Source organism: Vulpes lagopus, chromosome 7 (genome assembly GCF_018345385.1).
Source record: "Vulpes lagopus strain Blue_001 chromosome 7, ASM1834538v1, whole genome shotgun sequence".
Taxonomy (NCBI): domain Eukaryota; kingdom Metazoa; phylum Chordata; class Mammalia; order Carnivora; family Canidae; genus Vulpes; species Vulpes lagopus.
In genome coordinates this window covers 66,625,281-66,644,351 of record NC_054830.1, presented here as the reverse complement: position 1 = coordinate 66,644,351, position 19,071 = coordinate 66,625,281, and the positions used below count along the sequence as shown (strand labels likewise).

Here is a 19,071-nt window from a genome sequence, read left to right as displayed (position 1 = left end):
AAACCTAAGATCAAAGAAAGCAAGTACAGAAGGATGTGTACAGTTTGATTCTACTTATGTGAAGTTTTTATTTTTTTTATTTTTTTATTTTTTTAAGATTTTATTTATTTATTCATGGTAGACATAGAGAAAGAGAGAGAGAGGTAGAGACACAGGCAGAGGGAGAAGCAGGCTCCATGCTGGGAGCCCGATGCGGGACTCGATCCTGGGACTCCAGGATCACGCCCTGGGCCAAAGGCAGGTGCTAAACTGCTGAGCCACCCAGGGATTCCCTATGTGAAGTTTTTAAATGCAATGTAAATATGTCGTATAGAATATACATACAACACAGAAATGACAACCTCTGAGCTAGAAGGAAGGAAGGAAGAAGTAAAAGGGGAGAGAAGAAAAAAAAAGAGAATGAAAAAAACATTTGTAAGGGGTAGCACAGGGGGCTTGAACGGTATATATATATCTCTAATATATATTTCTTTTAAGAAAAAAGTTTTTTGCTAAGAGCAAAAAAAATAAAGATTTTACAAAGATGGGTGGGACATACAGAAGTGTTTCTAAGATTAATCTCTATATTTTCTTCATACTTGAAAGATTTCATTATTTTAAAAAAGAATATATACACCATACTAATTTTGTTTTATGATACAACTATATAAAAGGAGGAAGAAAATATAGCAGTAATTTTTCTTCTTTATACTTTCATGTACTTTTCAAATATTCTTCAGTAAAAATACATTTCTTTTTTTTACAAAAAAAATTTTGAAAGAAGTTATGTTTCAAGGATAAAGAAATAAATTTAAATCACAGAATTTTATAGCTGAAAAGGAGCCTTAAAGAATATGGAAGAACAAAAATAAGAATATTACTGGTGGGGATGCAAAATGGCATAGTCTTTGGAAGACAGTTTGGAGGTCCCTTACAAAACTAAAAAGTTTCACCATATGATCCAGCAATTGCACTTCTTGGTATTTACCCAAAGGAGCTGAAAACTTATGTCCACACCAAGACCTGGACAGGGATGTTTAGAGCAACTTTATTCATAATTGCCAATTCTTGGAAGCAAACAAGATACCCTTCAGTAGGTGAGCGGATAAATAAACTGGCACATACAAACAACAGAATATTTTTCAGTGCCAAATAGAAATGAGCTTTCAAGTCATAGAAAGACATGAAGGAACCTTAAAGGCAAAAGTGAGAGAGGCCAATCTGAAAAGGCTACATACCGTCTGATTCCAAATGTATAATATTCTAGAGAAGGCGTAACTGTGGAGACAGTAAAAAGATCAGTGGTTGCCAGAAAGGAATGGGGAAGGAGGGATGAACAAAGAGGAGAAGAACACAGGATTTCCAGGCCAGTGAAAATACTCTGTATATTATAAAGATGGGTATAAGTCAAACCCATACAATACAGAACACCAAGAGTGAATTGTAATATAAACTATGGATTTCAGGGACTACTGTTGGCTCAGCAGTTGAGCATCCACCTTCAGCAGCTCAGGGCGTGATCCCGGGGTCCTGGGATCAAGTCCTGCATTGGGCTTCCCGCAGGGAGCCTGCTTCTCCCTCTGTCTCTGTCTCTGCCTCTCTGTGTCTCTCATGATAAAATAAATAAAATCTTAAAAAAAAAAAAAAAAAAACTATGGACTTCAGGTGATTATATGTCAGTGTATTTTATCCTCAGTTAAAAAAGGTTCCATGCTGGTGAGTGATGTTAGATGGGGGATTCCGTGCAGTGGTAGGGAGTTGCGGGAGTGAAGCAGAGGATTACATGGGAAATCTCTGTGCCGTCTCAATTTTGTTGTAAATCTAAAACCGCTCTTAAAAAAGATAGTCTGGGGATCACTGGGTGGCTCAGCGGTTTAGGCCTGCCTTTGGCCCAGGACGTGATCCTGGAGTCCTGGGATCGAGTCCCATGTTGGGCTCAGAGCATGGAGCCTGCTTCTCCCTCCTCCTGTGTCTCTGCCTCTTTCTCTCTCTCTCTCTCTCTCTCATAAATAAATAAATAAATAAATAAATAAATAAATAAATATTTTAAAAAAAAAAGCAAAGTCTTAAAAAAAAAAAAACCTTAGTCTCAGGGGCACCTGGTGGCTCAGTTTGTTGAACATCCAACTCTTGATTTCAGCTCAGATCATGATCTCAGAATCATGAGATGAGCCCTGCATTGGGCTCTGCACTGGGCATGGAGTCTGCTTAAGATTCTCTCTCTCCCCCTCTCCTCTGTACCCTCCCCACTCCTGTGTGCACGCACTCTCTAAAATAAATAAATCTTAAAAAAAAACAAAACTTAGGTCTCAAAAAAATATATCAAAACACTGAAATTCTTCAATCCCCAAAACAAAAAGAAATTTCCAGTTTAACTATGTCAACTATTATATTCACATAGGAAAAAAATCCTACTAAAAATAAATATATTCATTTACTTCCATTAAGTATTTCTATAATTCATATTATTCACCTGTCTTTAATTTCTCTATGTAAAGACAAAGAAGGGACCTTCCTTTCCTCTACCCCTCACAAGGAAGAAATAACCAGTAAAGGTTCAAGGACTTCACTCACTTCAGCGTTATCCATTAACCACTGATATTTCTGAAAACATGTAACTATTCCTGACAAATAAAACTGTCCACATAAATCACTCATCCTTCAGATCACTCCAAGAAAATACAACTTTGACTTCTGAGGTAATTACGGAGGAAAGGCTATTTTTTCACAGTATTAGAAAAAGCAAACACTGGTTTTTCACTCACATCATCACTTCTAGAAAAGTTGAAAGAAAGGAAGAAAGAAAGGAAGGAAGGAAGGAAGGAAGGAAGGAAGGAAGGAAGGAAGAAAGAAAGAAAGAAAGAAAGAAAGAAAGAAAGAAAGAAAGAAAGAAAGAAAAGAAAAGAAAAGAAAAGAAAAAGCAATATATCCATTTCATCAGATGTATCATCTTTTCATAACAACTTGAACATAAAAACATTCCTTACAAAAAAGAAAAAAAAAACATTCCTTACAAAGCATGCAATGCAAAGATATACCATCAAAAAAAAAAAAAAAAGGAAAAGTCACTAAATTTAAGGTACTGGTTATCTCCGTGTGGTAGATTTTCAGAGGATTATTTTTTGGCTTGATTAATTTTAGGTCATTACTAATTTGCTTCATGAGCATGAATTACTTGTTTTAATTAAAAAGAGAAAATAGGGGATCCCTGGGTGGCTCAGCGGTTTAGCACCTGCCTTTGGCCCAGAGCACAATCCTGGAGTCCCGGGATCGAGTCCCACATCGGTCTCCCTGCATGGAGCCTGCTTCTCCCTCTGCCTGTGACACACTCTGCCTGCCTCTCTCTCTCTCTCTCTCTCTCTCAGTCTATCATAAATAAATAAACAATTCTTTTAAAAAAAGAGAGAGAGAGAAAACAGTTATTTCAGGGTAACAGGTTTAGGAAAGTTTTTAAGGCTGCTTAAGTTTTCTACAAAGAACATTATTTTTTCTGAATATTTTAAATTATAAATTGTAAATTGCAAATCAGGTTAGAGCTTAAGTGGAAGCTGAGACTGAAATGGAAAGCTGAAAATACCTAGACCGACCCACTGCATCATAAATCAATTAATAATCTAAAGCTGCAAGATATTTTGAGAAAGATCTGTCAAGTTACCATAGAAATACACTAAACTAGAATGGAATAACATCACAAGGAAATACTCTCCCTCATGGTATTTACTTTCTTCTGATTCATACATACATACACACTATAGTCATAAAGCAGTTTCATATGGTCTTTTGAGCCTCAAAACACATCAAGGGGGCAACTAACTGTCTGCATTTATAGATGAAAAACAGGCCAGAGATCTGATTTGCCAAAGGTCACCAAGCTAGTAAGACTAATTTTAAGTTGAGCCAAGAACACATTAGAATGCAGTACCTCCTTCAAAAATAGTATTTATGGAAGTCGGGTAATATTAGCTCCAACTTACAGATGAAGAAACAGACCTAGAATTAAGAATGAAAAACAAACAAACAAACAAACAAGAATGTTGATCAAGACTACAAGGTAGAAAGTGTCAGGGCTAGGGTTCAAACTCCAGGCCAGTTCAACCCTAAACCCAATGCTCTCCTTCCAGCATGCTAAATTGCAGTACTATGGAAGCAGAGAAAGGGAGTGGCAATGATATGAAGGCTTGCTGGACAACAACATACAACATGACTCTGTACCCTGGCCACAGTCAATGGGTCAGGATGGGTCCTGACTCAATTCATACCTTCCTCAGCAATTCAGAAGTGGGACCAGAAAGTCAAGCCTCCCTGAGTGCCCGGACCCAGAAGAATAAAGCCAGTGGATAGCACATGGTCATCTTTAGCCTACTCTAGGGAACACAAAATCAGAAGAAGCTGGCCTGAAGAAAGAATGGGCACAAAGGCAAAGAGAACAGCTAGAAAAACTGGATGATTTCTAGTTCTTTAAGGCCCCTCCTGCTTCCATAAAACTCCCCAAAGTAAGTGCCCTGTTTTTGCTTAAGCCGGCTTACAAGTGGGTCCAAATACAAACAGACGGTCTTGGCCAAAGGGGATAAAAAAAGAAGGACCTCTATAAAAGTACATTAAAAAAAAAACATAAGCAGCTAGCACATGCCTAGGGTGAATTATGAGATCAGAGAAAGAGTCCTTCCTAAGTATGGACCAATCTAGCCCCAAAGGAATCTTCTCAACCAAGGCCCCCCCCATTACTCCGGCAACAGTGATCCAAACTGTAATCACTTAAGCATGCCATGTTTTCCCTGCTCAATTATTTAGTCAGCCAAGTATCCCAACAGGGAATACTCTCCCAAGCTCTCCTACCTCTCCATCTCCACACAGCCAAGTCCTCCCACCCAAGATCCAGCTCAGATATTACCTGCGGCACACTTACACATCCCATCTGGGCCTTACAAACTCCCATAGACCTCTTCTGCATCTCTCCTGGCACTCACTGTGTTTTGCTACACATTATGTAACTGCCCGATCTTCTCTTCCTAGACCAAAGCAGTTCTCTGAGGTGTGATCTCAATCTGATTCCACCTAACTACCCACTTGTACACTCCATCCTTCTAAAAGAGCTCTTGGTTGAGAAACTGTGACTTAAGTCTCTTGGTATCCCAGCACTTAATTCAGTCCCATGCAGAGAGTAGTTGCTCAAGTACCTGTTGAATATATGAAATATTAATTTCCTGCATTAGAAAAGTTACTTAAAGTTTATACACTTAACATCTATAGCAAGGGAAAGGAGGGGACTGGCAACAATTTATAATACCTGACATCAGAATCTCTTGGAAAAGGGTCTACAACATGTATTTTATTACTGTGACAAATACTTAGGGTTAAAAAAAAAAAAGTGGGAGGAATTCTAGAAGGTCTGATTGTGTGGCAGAACCGGTCTGCTTCAAATCAGAAGGGATACAGTGGTTACTACAAAGTGCAGAGGAGAAAACAAAAAGATGGAGAAAGAGGATAGACCAGTGAAAGAATAGAAAGTCAAACACTCTATACCAAGCCCTTCCTCATGACTCACATCTTCCAGAGTTAACTAAATTACTGAAACGCTTGAAAGTGGAGTGTGTATGTATTTAAACCAGTGAAACAAGTGGGTTTTCATGTCCAAACTGACATGAGTGGCACCAAAATATCATTTTCAGAAATGGGAACCTAACACCTAAGAAAAGCATAAACTAAATTCTAGGAAATTCACAAAAACAAGATGTGATGGGGGAGGGAGAGTGATGGAGAGATGACCACCTCTGGACTTTGACTATCTCTGTGATTAGGAGTGTGAGGCTGAAACTACAAAGAGTAAGGAAGGCCTCGCTGCCCTCTAGACTTTTTTTTTAAGATTTTATTTATTTATTCATGAGAGACACAGAGAGAGAGAGAGAGAGAGAGAGAGAGAGAGAGAGGCAGAGACACAGGCAGAGGGAGAAGCAGGCTCCACACAGGGAGCCCGACATGGGACTCAATCCCAAGTCCCTAGGATCACACCCTGGGCCAAAGGCAGCGCGAAACCACTGAGCGACCTGGACTGCCCACCATCTAGATTTTATACATAATAATCCTTCCTGGTAGATCAATCCTGTGAACTATCAATCTAACCAGATACTAACCAATGTTAAAGTAAAGTCCACATTATCTTTTGAGTTCTATATGCCATTTAGATTCATTAAATGCCAGTCTAATACTTAACAAAAATCCAAATGAGGCCAGCAAGATACTTCTTCAGGAATTGATGCTTTCAATTTTGATCTCTATTCCCAGGTTTTTAAACAGATGTTTGCTCCCACTCCCCACCTTAAAAAATAAAGTATTAAGTACAAACATACTCAAAAAGAGAATATCAAGGAGTACCTGGGTGACTCTCTTAAGTGTCTGCCTTCAGCTCAGGTCATGGCTGCAGGATCATAGGATCAAGCAGCACCAGCTCCCTCAGTGGGGAGTCTGCTTGTCCCTTTCCTTCTGCCCCTCCCACAGCTTGTGCTCTGGTGCTCCCTCTCGCTCTCTCTCTCAAATAAATAAATAAAATCATAAATAAATAAATAAAATCATAAATAAATAAATAAATAAATAAATAAATAAATAAATAAAGTCAGCGAGTCCAGTAGTAAACATCAACATAGGCCAGGGGTGAGGAGAGGACCCATTCCATCATGGCTCTGCAGGAGCTGCCTCCCCCCAGCCAGGGCTGCCCAGAGGGGAGACAGATAAGAACCTCTGCAAGAAATGAGATTTGGAGCAGGAGGCTCTTGCTGACACAGTCGCTGCTGGTACCCCTTACTCCCAAAATTAAGGCAACCAGACAGACCAACTTCCTGTCCTCTAGCTCACCATCTTACCCCCAGGACCCAGGCAGATACTCCAATATGGAAACCTCTGCACCAGGATGCGCTCTTGACTCTGAGCAGGGAGGAGGAAAGGAGTGTTTCTTCTCCTGCCACTTCCAAAGTCCTAGCCACCTGGATATGAGGTCAGGCTACTTTAAGCCCTCTCCCAACCCAGCCTAGCCCCAAGCAAGACTCCCCTCTCTCTCCTGCTCACACACACACCCCACTGCCCCCTTACACACACACACACACACACACACACACACACACACACACACGCACAAGCAGGGAGGAAAGGGAGAAGTCATAGGGTTAGCTTGGCAGGGCTGGGCAAAGTGGTGAGACAGAAAGGCCTCATCTGTACCCTAGATATAATGAATAAGTGCCAGACTCCAGATGCACTGAGTGCCACAAACACTCCCACCTCCCAAGGAAGCCCTTTCCCCCAGAGACAGCAGCTGGCAGGTGCCAGTTAGAAATCAGTGTTAATAAACTGATGAGCAGAAAGATTAGTTCAGCTTATGAAAGCCAGCTTAGAGGAGACAATACATACTATGCAAGAGTTCACACTGCATAAAAGTCAAACGTGTGATAGTTAAGATGCGCTCAAAGCAGCTAATTACTTAGGACAATGCTCATTTCAATGTGTAACCTCTAGAAAATTCTTTATTTAACTCACTATTTAAATTCCAGCATTTGTGGTTTGACCTGCTTGCCATCAGTATATCAAAATTTCATTAACACATCTGTCACAGGCCCAAAAGCACTGAGAAAGAATCTAGGAGCAAATAAACAATGTTCTCATTTCTCTTCTAAACAATTCCTCCAACCTCCCAGTTTTCCATTTCTCTATAATGGAATGAAGATATGCGAGATAGTAAAAATAAACCAAAGTTTATGCTAAAGTTGAGCTTTGATTTATAAAATATCCATTCATTCTATCCCTCAAAATTCCACCTGAGTTAAGCAATCACACCATCATCAGCAATATACGCACTGAAAAACAGAATGCACTGGGGGAAGGGGAAAGCAATAATTAAATTAGAAGAAAGCAACAGATGCACCTTTGGATTGAAGCCACAACATCCCAGGTACTCACTGGATATTGAGTTCATGGTATCAGAGAATTGCGATCTGAATTTACAGAGTTTCAATCAAAGGACCATCCAATATCACCCAAGAATGACACTAACACCAGTCTTATTCAGCCCCAGAATGAAGTAGAATTTAGTGGCTTTTCCATCATAGTACATGTCAAAAAGGCAAAATGAGGAATACCCAATTACTATGATGATGCCTCTTTCAATGCTTTTTTTTTTTTAATTTTTACAAATAAAACAACTCCAAGATGACATTCCTGGAGCATGTAAAATCTTTTTTTGTGGTTGTAGCAAACAATAATACTACTTGTAAACTACCACTTGCAGTCTTTTCCTTGTGCACACTGGTAAGTAATGTCTTCAAGTTTTATCTTTTCCTCTCTCTTGCTAATTTTTTAGAATTATGTTTATGCAAAGACAGAGAATAGAGGCTTCAGGAATATATACACTAACATGCACTTCACTAACTCTCTTGGGATAGCTAGAAAAGGAGAAAAACCCATGATGATCTTGGTTGAAAATCACTTGCTACTTGATAACCTATGCATTTTTAAATGCTACTACAAAAAAAATGCACACATCCTAAGGAACTAAGGAACTACTAACCTCTACAATCAATGTGATACATGGTTTATCCAGTCTTGACAAAAATCCTCTGGATCACCAATGGTAGGTTCATCCACTCGTACATATGCAATTGTATAAAGAATCTATTATTTAGAACACCAGGAAAAAAAACAATTAAAAGATTTATACTCATTGCTACCATTAAGAAATCAAAAAAAGCACTTTTCATTTCTATGCTAAGCTCTAATTTGATGCCCTGCTTTTTGCAAATTCAGAATGAGGAGGAAAAAATTAGAGTGATTATCATATTGGAGAAAGAGTAAGGAGTATGCCCACAAATAAAATTTACTATATAGAAGTAACAGGCTAATACTTTAAAATTATTCACCAAGGACTAAAAAACTGAAATACCAATACAACATAGATTTTATCATATATGTATATGTGTACATATACATATAAATCATAAACATACAAAGCCTTACATGAAAATTAGGAGGAAGCATAATTACATAACAGTTTTAATAAGAAGAGTATTAGTAGGTGGGTACACGTTATCGTACATTACAACTGAGAACGCAAATGGTTAACATTCATAACCCTGGGAACCTGTGTCCTCTCTCAACACTCCTGACCTTCCCTGATTCTTCTTGGTCTTCTTCTCACCCCACATATGCACAGCCCCCAGACAGCTGTCCCCTGAACGATCTGCCCATTCCCCTGACTCTACCATCACCCCCACGCTCTCCCAAGTTTCAGAACAAGTTCCCACACCCAGAAAGCCACACGTCTAGCATTATGCCAAGTTTTTAATATGCATTATCTCTTCCCACTCTTATAACAACTCTGTGAAATAGGTTTGGTTATTATCCCACTTAACAGAAGAGAAAACCAAAGCCCAGAAGTTAGGTCCTTCATTCAAGGATATTAACCAAAAAGCAGCAGGACCAGGATTCAAAACCATTTCTGACTCCACAGGACATTGCAGCTACTATTCCAGTCTCCCTAAACAACACAACTTGGGTGCCTCAATAATTCAACTCACTCACTCAACAATTTATTTGTTGAACATAAACCTGTTTTCACTCTACTTCCACCTCCCTAAATCTGTCTAGAGACTACACTCTCTACCACCACCACCACTACCACCACCACCACCACCACCACCACCACCACCACCACCCCCACCACCACCACCCCCACCACCCTCCTACCCCCCGACTAACCTCTCAGTGAGATTCCTGGGATCATCTCTAACTCCTCCCTCTCTTGAACAACACTCATCTACTTGGCCAATAATTTCTGCCTATTTTAGGGACTCTAAGTTATATCATCACCTCCTTGACAAATCCACTTCCACTGTCCCACTTCAGACCCTAGGTTTCTTTCACTTGGCCTCCCAATTAGTATTGCTGCTCTTGGTCTCTGGATCCACACAATCAGTGTTACACCACTGCCACCTGTTATCCTCATAAAACAGATCTACTCATGTTACACTCCAGCTTAAAAGCCTTTGATGGTCCTCTTCTGTCTACAGAACAAAGTCCAAACTGGTTGTGTTGGCATTCCCACACAAGTTGGTCCCAACCTATCTTCCCAGCTTCATCTCCTACTGCACCCCCCAACTACATAATAATAATAACTTACATAGAGCTTAATTGTTTATACAGTGCTTTTTCACATACACTAATCATAACAACACTGAATATTTTGTATTATCCTAATTTTATGAGAAAGAAACCAAGACCTAGAAATGTAAAATAATTTGCTAAAGATCCCAAATTATAAATAGAACATAAAAGGCAGAAAGGGTCAAGTATCAAACTCCAAATTTTATCTCCTTTCCCAATATTTCTCACAGCCATAGCACCCTTATTCCAGCATATCAGACTGAAATTTACCCTTAAAATGCAGGATACTTTCCAACCTCTATATCTTAGCTCAAGCTATTCTCACTTGAAATGTCCAAAGAACAGTGGGAGGCATTTTTCATTATTATGTTTCATATTAGTTCTTCCTATTTGTGTAGAAACCTGTATCTACTGTGAATTATAAGCCCTGTGAGGATGGGATCAAAAGTTAGTCACTCAACTTTTGGAAAGTGTGTAGGGGAAATAAGCCCTATAAGACAGCAAGCATCAAGGCAGAGACTGGCCAGGCCTGAAACCAGAGACCAGAAACGTGGATCAGACCATCTGAGTACACTGGCGGTGCCAGTAATTTTAACATCTATCTTCCGAACAAGGTCGAGTGCCCCAGTGCCAACTATTCTCACTGACACTGGCCTTTATTAAATATTTCAGTTTATTGAAAGCATAATTCAAAACAGAATGGGGTAAAAGTGAAGAATTAGAAGTTGATAAAAAGCAGAAATATTATTTCCCATTTTAACTTTCCATTTTGACTAAGTAACCAAAATTTGAACGGTACATGCTTGATTTAGCCTTCCTACAAAGATCGGCTCAGCTGCACGGGTAGCTGTCTCTGGGGCTATTTCAGTAGGCCGCAGAATCACGTTCACCTACACAGCTTCCCACATCTCACCCTCCAGAGGAGCCGCTCGGCTTCCTGGCACTGGCAGAGAGTCTCTCAGAAGGTATTTGACATGTTGATGTTCTGGCCAACTTTTACAAGTGAAGTTCCCCATGGTTATGTCAAACTGAACAGTGTCAATGTGCTTGAAGATTACAGGCCGTACTCCTTCCTGGCTTGTCTCTATCCCAATAAAGATCAGATGCTAAGGATGCCTTATAATTATAAAGCCCAGAATATGAAACCACTGAACAGCTGACCAGGTGAAAAGTCTCAAATGCTTCCTTCCCTCTGTCAGAAATCTCCCTGTCCACTGCTGAAACATAACCACAATGTCAACTTTTCCATGAACTGGCAGAGGATAATATTAGAAGAAAAACTAGCCCACATGCCCTGCACTGAATTCCATTCCATTCCAAACAGTTATAGCACCCTAAATATAAAGGAAGAAAACTACAGACTTATGAGCTTAAGTAACTTACAAACCCAGATTTCAGAATTATCTTTGACGGAACTAACTGGTCTCTAATGTGGCATCTCACCCAAAAATCTAATTCTACTTCTATTCAATGAATAGCAGAACACTGCCACTTTCTGTACACTACAGGAGATTTCTTCTGGAGGCCAGTAAGACATGGGGGGGAGGGGGGACATGCTGCTCTTGTTATAAACTGTACATTTTCGCCTTCAGAGATAGTAATACAGCAGCATTAATATTAACATCGACCGTGGAATCAGAGAATCTGAATTCAAGCCCTAACTCCGTAACATCAAGAAAGTTCCACCGCCGAGACAGTGAGAGTACCACACTCACTGGGGCGTTGTAAGGATTTGGTCAGTAACACGTCCTGAGTGACTAGAACACACAGACAGCTTTCAAGAAACATTAGCTTTATAAATCACCTGACCCAAAGCGACAATTACATGAGATTTGTGAAAGGATAACAAATTCTAAAAAATCCCACCCCAAGACTTTCCTGCTTACCTTCTGGAAACTTCCCTGTGTCAACGATACTAATCAATCAGTCAACCAATGAAAAATGAAATACAAGAGAAACCTAACGGCTCTGCCCCTCGGGGCTCCCACAAGGCGGGGTGGCACACACCAGTGACAGCAACTGCAGATTTAACTTAAATGTATGGCATGTGTATCCCCTCAAATACAAACATCTGAAATCGACAGAAACCCAGTGTTACCAGCTATACATCCCTAAACAGCAAATGTGGGAACCACAGATAATAATATTATTTTAGCATTACCTCTGTTACATAATCACACACTTTGGTCCTACATATTTGTTTACACATATGCTTCCTCTTTCCTCTCAGCAGTATTACAATTCTGTTGGTGGACTATGGTGTTTCTTTTGCACCTCACAGCATGTTAAACAGCAATCAAATAGCTGGACTAAGGTAACATCTAGTTAAGAAGTCAGCAGCCTCTCTGACTAGATCTTTCCATGAGCACGAACCCCTTGACTTTGGTACTCAGAGGTAACAGCCCAAAGCCTGGCTGAGTGCACGCCGGAGTCTGAGACACCTGGGATCTGACTCCACCACTCACTTGCTGCAGGACCTTGGCCACCGAAAAAGTCTTTTCCATTCCATAAAACGGCAAACATAATTGTACCCACCTCTTAGGATTACTTTGACAAATAAAATATATGCAAAACACTTAATGCTAGTCCTGAAATAGCGAGGGGAACATTTACAGAAGTCTCCAATTTACTTTGAAATGCATCAAAAAAGGATGGGTTTTGAGTACTTAGTGCCACTGAACCATGATTAAAAAATCATTAAGACGAGGAGTTTCAATATGTATATTTTACTAGTTTTTTTTAATTAAAAAATAAAATAAAATTGTAAAAGGTGGGTTGAAAGATGGACAGATATGTGATAAAGCTGGTAAAATATCAAATGCAGGATCTAAGTAATGGGCATATGAATAATCACTTTCAACTTTTCTGTATTTTTGAAGATTTTTACAACAAAATATTAGGGAATGGGACACCTGGGTGGCTCAGCAGTTGTGCGTCTGCGTTTGGCTCAGGGCATGATCCCCAGTTCCTGGGATCGAGTCCCGCATCGGGCTCCCCACATGGAGCCTGCTTCTCCCTCTGCCTATGTCTCTGCCTCTCTCTGTGTCTCTCTCATGAATAAATAAATAAAATATTTTAAAATAGGGATCCCTGGGTGGCGCAGCGGTTTGGCGCCTGCCTTTGGCCCAGGGCGCGATCCTGGAGACCCGGGATCGAATCCCACGTCGGGCTCCCGGTGCATGGAGCCTGCTTCTCCCTCCGCCTGTGTCTCTGCCTCTCTCTCTCTCTGTGACTATCATAAATAAATAAAAAATTAAAAAAAAAAAAAAAAAAAAAAAAAAAAAAAAAAAAAAAAAAAAAAAAAAAAAAAAAAAAAAAAAAAAAAAAAAAAAAAAAAAAAAAAAAATATTTTAAAATATATATATATTAGGGAAAAAAACAATGCTGGCATCCAGTAGTTTGTTTTTATTACCACTACTTGTGAAAAACAATAGCCAGCAAATATTCAGATTCTTGGCTTCTTTTTTAAAAATTTTTATAAAGCAAAAAAAATTTTTTTATAAAGCATATTTTTATCAGCCATCTCTCCTTTTATTATAGCCATTCTAAAACTAAAAGTGGCTTCTTTGAAACTTCTTAGCCAGTACTTATGTAGGTGATTTCAAGTTAAATTACTCTAAGGTATCGGCTGCCAAGCATTTAATCTCTTCCGAAGAAACACAGAAACCAAGTCAAGAGATATTTGTGGTCGATGATTGATGACTTGACCAACCAAAACAATGGAAAAGCAAGGATTGGAATTACTTGTTCCTAACTTTTTCGGTAGCTGCTGAAGCCGTATGTTCCAGAAGTACTATTAAAGTATTACCAGGGATCCCTGGGTGGCTCAGTGGTTTAGCGCCTGCCTTTGGCCCAGGGTGCGATCCTGGAGTCCCGGGATCGAGTCCCGCGTCAGGCTCCCTGCATGGAGCCTGCTTCTCCCTCTGCCTGTGTCTCTGCCTCTCTCTCTCTGTCTCCCTCTCATGAATAAATAAATAAATCTTAAAAAATAAAAAAATAAAAATAAAGTATTACCATAAGTACTACCAGCACTCTACCAGGTACCTGATGTACAGGCTGCATATACACAAATATGAACGATACCCAATTTGGGATGCCTGGGTGGCTCAGTTAATCATCTGTCTTGGGCTCAGGTCATGATCCTGGGGTGCTGGGATGGAGCCCCTGTTAGCCTGGCCCCATGCTCAGCAGGGAGTCTGCTTCTCCCTCAGCCCCTCCCTGTGCTCATGCTCTAATAAATACATAATAAAATCTTTTAAAAAAATGATTAATGATATCCAATTTTCCTCTAGTTTTTTTTCACCATTCCAACTGGTAATTCAGACTTTAAAGTGCTTAGTGGCACTACAAGAATTCAGGTATCATACAGTACAACAATTTAAACAGACCACCTCAAACCCACTGCGATGGCTACTTTCAAAAATACAGAAAAGAACCAGTGTTGGTGAGAACGTGGAAAAACTGGAACCCTTGTGTACTGTTGGCAGGAACACAAAACCATATAGCCACTGTGGAAAACAGTATGGTGGTCTCCCAAAAAATTAAAAACAGAATTACCATATGACTAAACAATCCCACTTCTGCATATATACCCAAAAGGACTGGAAGCAAGAGATACTTGTACACCCATGTTCATAGCAGCATTACTCACAACAGGTAAGATGTGCAAACAACCCAAGTGTCCATCAACAGACAAATGGATGAGAAAATGCGATATAGACACACAATGGAATATCATTCAGCCTTAAAAACAAAGAAAATACTGTCGCATGCTACAACACGGATGAACTCTGAAAGCATTAGGCCAAGTAAAATAAGGCAGTCACAGAAAGACAAACCAGGTATGATTCCACTTCTATGAGATACCTAGAACAGTCAAAATCATAGAGCAGGATGGTGGTTGCCAAGTGCTGGAGGGGGAGGGGGCTGGGAGAGGGAGTTCAGGTTTAATGGGTATAGAGTTCCACTTGTGCAAGATGAAGAGTTCTGGAAATGGGTGGTGGTGGTGGTGGTGATGGTGGTGGTGGTGGTGGTGGTGGTGGTGGTGGCGGCGGCACAACAGGTACTTACCACCACTGAACTATATACACTTAAAAATGGCTATGAGAGTAAGTCATGTTATGTGTATTTTACAGTAACCAAAAAAAATGCAACAAATGAGGGAACGGATCTCCCCCAGAGGCCTGGTAGGGTGCTCCAGCTTGGGCCTGACAGAGAAGCAATCAACTCTGGGGCCCTCACACCAGGTCTCTCTCTCTCAACACACCATGGGCCCGGCGTCCACTCAGACTCTCCATCCCGCCCAGGGTCACACTGTTTATTTCAGCTCCAAAATGAGCAAACACGACTCTTGCCACACCAGTTTTATGTCGAAGCAGCGAGGAGCTTCACCTCTCTAAACCCGCCTCCTCTTTAAAACAACGATAATTCCTACCTACCTACCTGCCTTACAAGGTTACGAGGGCGCAAGAGTGAGATCACCGATACATAAAAGCAGCTTCAAACTGCCAAACACCAAAGTAAAGCAGAAATTTTACTACGTTTAAAACTACTTTCGTATGGAAATTCGGGAGGGATTACACCAACAACTTCACAGGGCTTGCGACACCTCACCCCTGCTTCGTTCCACTTACAAACTCCCATCGTCTCTAACACCGTTTTTTTTTTTTTTTTTTTTTTTGGAGGGGGGTGTTTTGTGGTGAACCGAAGGGCAGCCCCTGAGGAAACAAGCAAACAAAAGCTTTAAGCTGAGCATGGGCGTCTAACCACCCAGACGCGATCAGAAGTCATCCCACACGCCCTACACAAAAATCCCATTTCTCCAGGACCCCAGCGCGGGCCTGCGGCGCCCTGGAACTACACTTCCCACAAAGCATCGAGGTGAACCGGGGCGGCGGGCGCGGCGGCCGGGCACTCGGGGCGCCCACCGCTGTCCCCCGAAAGGCTGCGGCGCGGACGGGCGAGGGTGCGCGGGCGCTGTCAGCCCCCCCCCCCCGCCTGGCTCGGCGACCCGCGCCCGGCCCTCCCGCCCTTCCTCCTCCACCTGAGGGTCACCGCCTGGGCTTGACCTTTCCGCTCGGTTCCGGGGGGTCACCTTCTCCCCTGCCCCCAGAGCTCCGTTTCCAGAACTGCCCCCCCCCCGCCCGCCCCTCACACAGTCGGGACCCGGGGCCACCGCGGGGTCGGCGGGACGGGCCGGCGCAGCCCGTCACCCTCGGGGGGGAGGGGGGAGGCCCCCGGCCCGGCCGCCACCCGAGCGCCACGGGGCCCCCGCCGCCGGCCCGGGGCGGATCGCGGCCAGAGGTGGCTCCGCCCGGGGCTCCGGTTTCAATTTCGCAACGTGACGGTGCAAACCTGAGGCCTACAGGCGCCGGCGCCCCGCCCGCCAGGCCCGAGCGCCTCAGCCCCCCGCCCGCCGCCGCCGCCGCCCGCCCGCCCGGCCCCGGCCGCCGCCCCGGGCCCCTGCGCTGCGCCGGCTCCGACTCGCGGCCGCGGCTGCCGGTGGCACTTACTCAGCTCGTCCTGGGAGGCGGAGGCGGCGGCCGCAGCCATGTTGCGCCAGGGAGGGAGGGAGGGGCCGAGCGGGAGGGCGCGGACGGGCGGCGCGGGGGGCTCGCCGCTCGCGGTGCGGCAGGGGCCGGGAGCCGCCTCCGGTCGCGCGGCGCCCACGAGGCCCGCCCGCCGCCGCCGCCGCCTGCGTCCCCCTCGCCGCGCGCGGCGCTCCCGCGGTCCCCCGCGAGCCCGCGGCCCGGGCGCTCCCACCGCCGCGCGCCTCTGCGGGGCCGCCGCCGCCGTCTGTCGGCCGAGTCCCGGGGCGCCCGGCCCGCGCGGCGGCTCTGCGGCTCCGCGCCGCGCTCGCCCAACTCACGCCGCTTTTATATTTAGAAAGAGCTGAGCCATCCTCCCAGCGGCCCCCCCGCCGGGCCCCTCGCGCGCCCGCCCGCCCGCGCTCGCTCGCGGCTCGTCCTGCCCACCTGCCGCCGCCCGCCCCGCGAGCGCTCCCCGCGCGGACCCGGCACGCGGCGGCCTGCGCGGGCGGCCCGGCCTGGCCTCCCCGCCCCGCCGCGCCGCGCCGGAGCAGCCTGCGGCGGCCGTGCGGCCACAGGGACGCGCGGGCCTCTGACCTGAGTCCGAGCCGGTCTCCATGCCGGGGATGCTGCGCGCGGCGCCGCGAGGTGGGCGCGGGAGGCGAGGCGGCGGGCGGCGGGCGGGCGGCGGGCGGGCGGCCCGGGGGGGCGGGGGCGGGGGCGGGGGCGGGCGGGGCCGGGCGATCGCCCCGGAGGGCCCGGCCGGCCGGCGCGCGCTGCCCCGAGCCGGGCGCGGTGTCCAGGCGGGGCCCGAGGCCCGTGTCACGTCGGCCGCCGCCGACCTGAGGGAACACGCCTGTCCGGAGGAAGAGACGTGGACTCGGAGAAGTCGAGCCGCGCTCGCGGGCGGCGGGAGGAAGCCCCGCCCTGCGCCTCCCGCGAACTTCTCGGCCCCGCGCGCCCGACGCCGCGACCCGGCGGCCCGGCTCCCGGCCTCGCTGGCGGCCGCGGCCCAGCCTGGTCCCCGCGCTCGCCCGAGCGGGCCTGCCGGGCGCGGAGAGCCCCGAAGCCCTCCCGGAAAGTCGCGGGAACCCAGAGACCCAAAGTCCAAATTCGAGTATAGATGCACATTTATGTATATGCCCTCGAATTTCAATATGTTTGGATATATATACGCATGTATGTATGCTTATATGGGCTTTTTTATTATTATCATTATTTTTATCGTAGTGCCCACGCTCTTTCCGGTCACCCCGAGCGATTCGTTTTCAAGGTACCGATTTAACTTTACGCCTTAAGATTGTCCATGAGGTAGCGTCCCTGAGAAGCCCTTGCAAAATGGGATTCAAATTAAGGGGTTGCATCATGCTGTACTTTTAAGGGATGGCACCGTCACAACAAATTAGATAGATCAGATGCCTTTTTCGTTTTTTCTGTTGTTTTTTGTTTTTTTGTTTTTGTTTTTTGGTATGAGAGCAAGAAATCAAGGCCCTACACGGATTGAAATTGCATTTATTCCTAAAAGAGCTCGGTAAAGCCCTGGTTAATGTCTCACAAAATGAATATATTGTTATTCCAGATGTAACTTAGACGGGCGAGGCACTTGCATTTTCCTTTATTGCTTTAATATGGAAATTATACGTGATTTTTGGGAAATTTTTCGAATGATTCAGGATACCGCAGAATTAAAAGCGAAAGGCCTTCCACTCTCACCACCCCACTCCCCAGAGACAAATGTGGTGGACAGGTCCTGCTGAGTGTGTATTCTCTGAGGCCTTGTCCACACACATATCTACACCCACCCACCCTCCCCCAGAAGTGACTACGATGGAGAGAGGCTCCTACAATAAAGTTCTGTATCCTTGTTTTCCCCTACAAACGTTCTCCCCCATTAATTCAAAAAGGTCTACACCGCCAGTCTTTTTATTAATGACCTCGTACCACATTAGGTCAACCAATTCCTATTTTGAGGATATTTTGACTCTAGTTTGATATTGACATAAAGTCAGTGCATGACAAACTATTTGCAAAGACTACAGTACAGAAGTGTATAAAAGTAAAGGTTGTCCCCCTCCTCCCTGACCACCATCCCCTCATCGTACTCCCTGGAAATAATCCTGTTAACAATTTGGTGCATCCACCCTTTCCTGACTGTGAATTTATAAGGTAGCTGCACCAAGGATTGGTTTGAGGAAGCCTTGACTTCCCACAACCTCAAATAGATCCTTCTAAAGCTACCCAAAAAAAATGTAGAGAGAATATAAGTTTATAAAAAAAAAAAAGTTTGTTAGACAATATTAACTTCCAGACAAGACTAGTTAGCATCTCTTAAATTCATCCTACTAGAAATTTCAGAGTCCATACATATGCAAATCATGGATATATGGGTATGCACAGATTTGTGTTTGCTTTAACAAAAATG

At 44.2% G+C, this 19,071-nt stretch overlaps 1 protein-coding gene across 8 annotated transcripts in view; it reads right to left on the bottom strand.

Moving 5' to 3' along the window:
* Positions 1-17,354, bottom strand: part of ECPAS (Ecm29 proteasome adaptor and scaffold) — a 101,189-nt gene extending 83,835 nt beyond the window's left edge. Inside the window, exons 1-2 of one of the 8 annotated variants that reach the window (XM_041761243.1) lie at positions 17,247-17,264; positions 8,531-8,634 (exon numbers count right to left, since the gene is read on the bottom strand). In XM_041761243.1, coding sequence (XP_041617177.1) covers positions 8,531-8,552 — 22 coding nt within the window. In that variant the 5' untranslated portion in view covers positions 8,553-8,634; positions 17,247-17,264. Of the gene's footprint in view, positions 1-7,503; positions 7,603-8,530; positions 8,635-16,165; positions 16,420-16,634; positions 16,982-17,246 lie in introns of those variants that run through there. The other 7 variants (XM_041761241.1, XM_041761240.1, XM_041761242.1 and 4 more) reach the window with 7 other exon arrangements.
* Between the last annotated feature and the right edge of the window lie 1,717 nt (positions 17,355-19,071).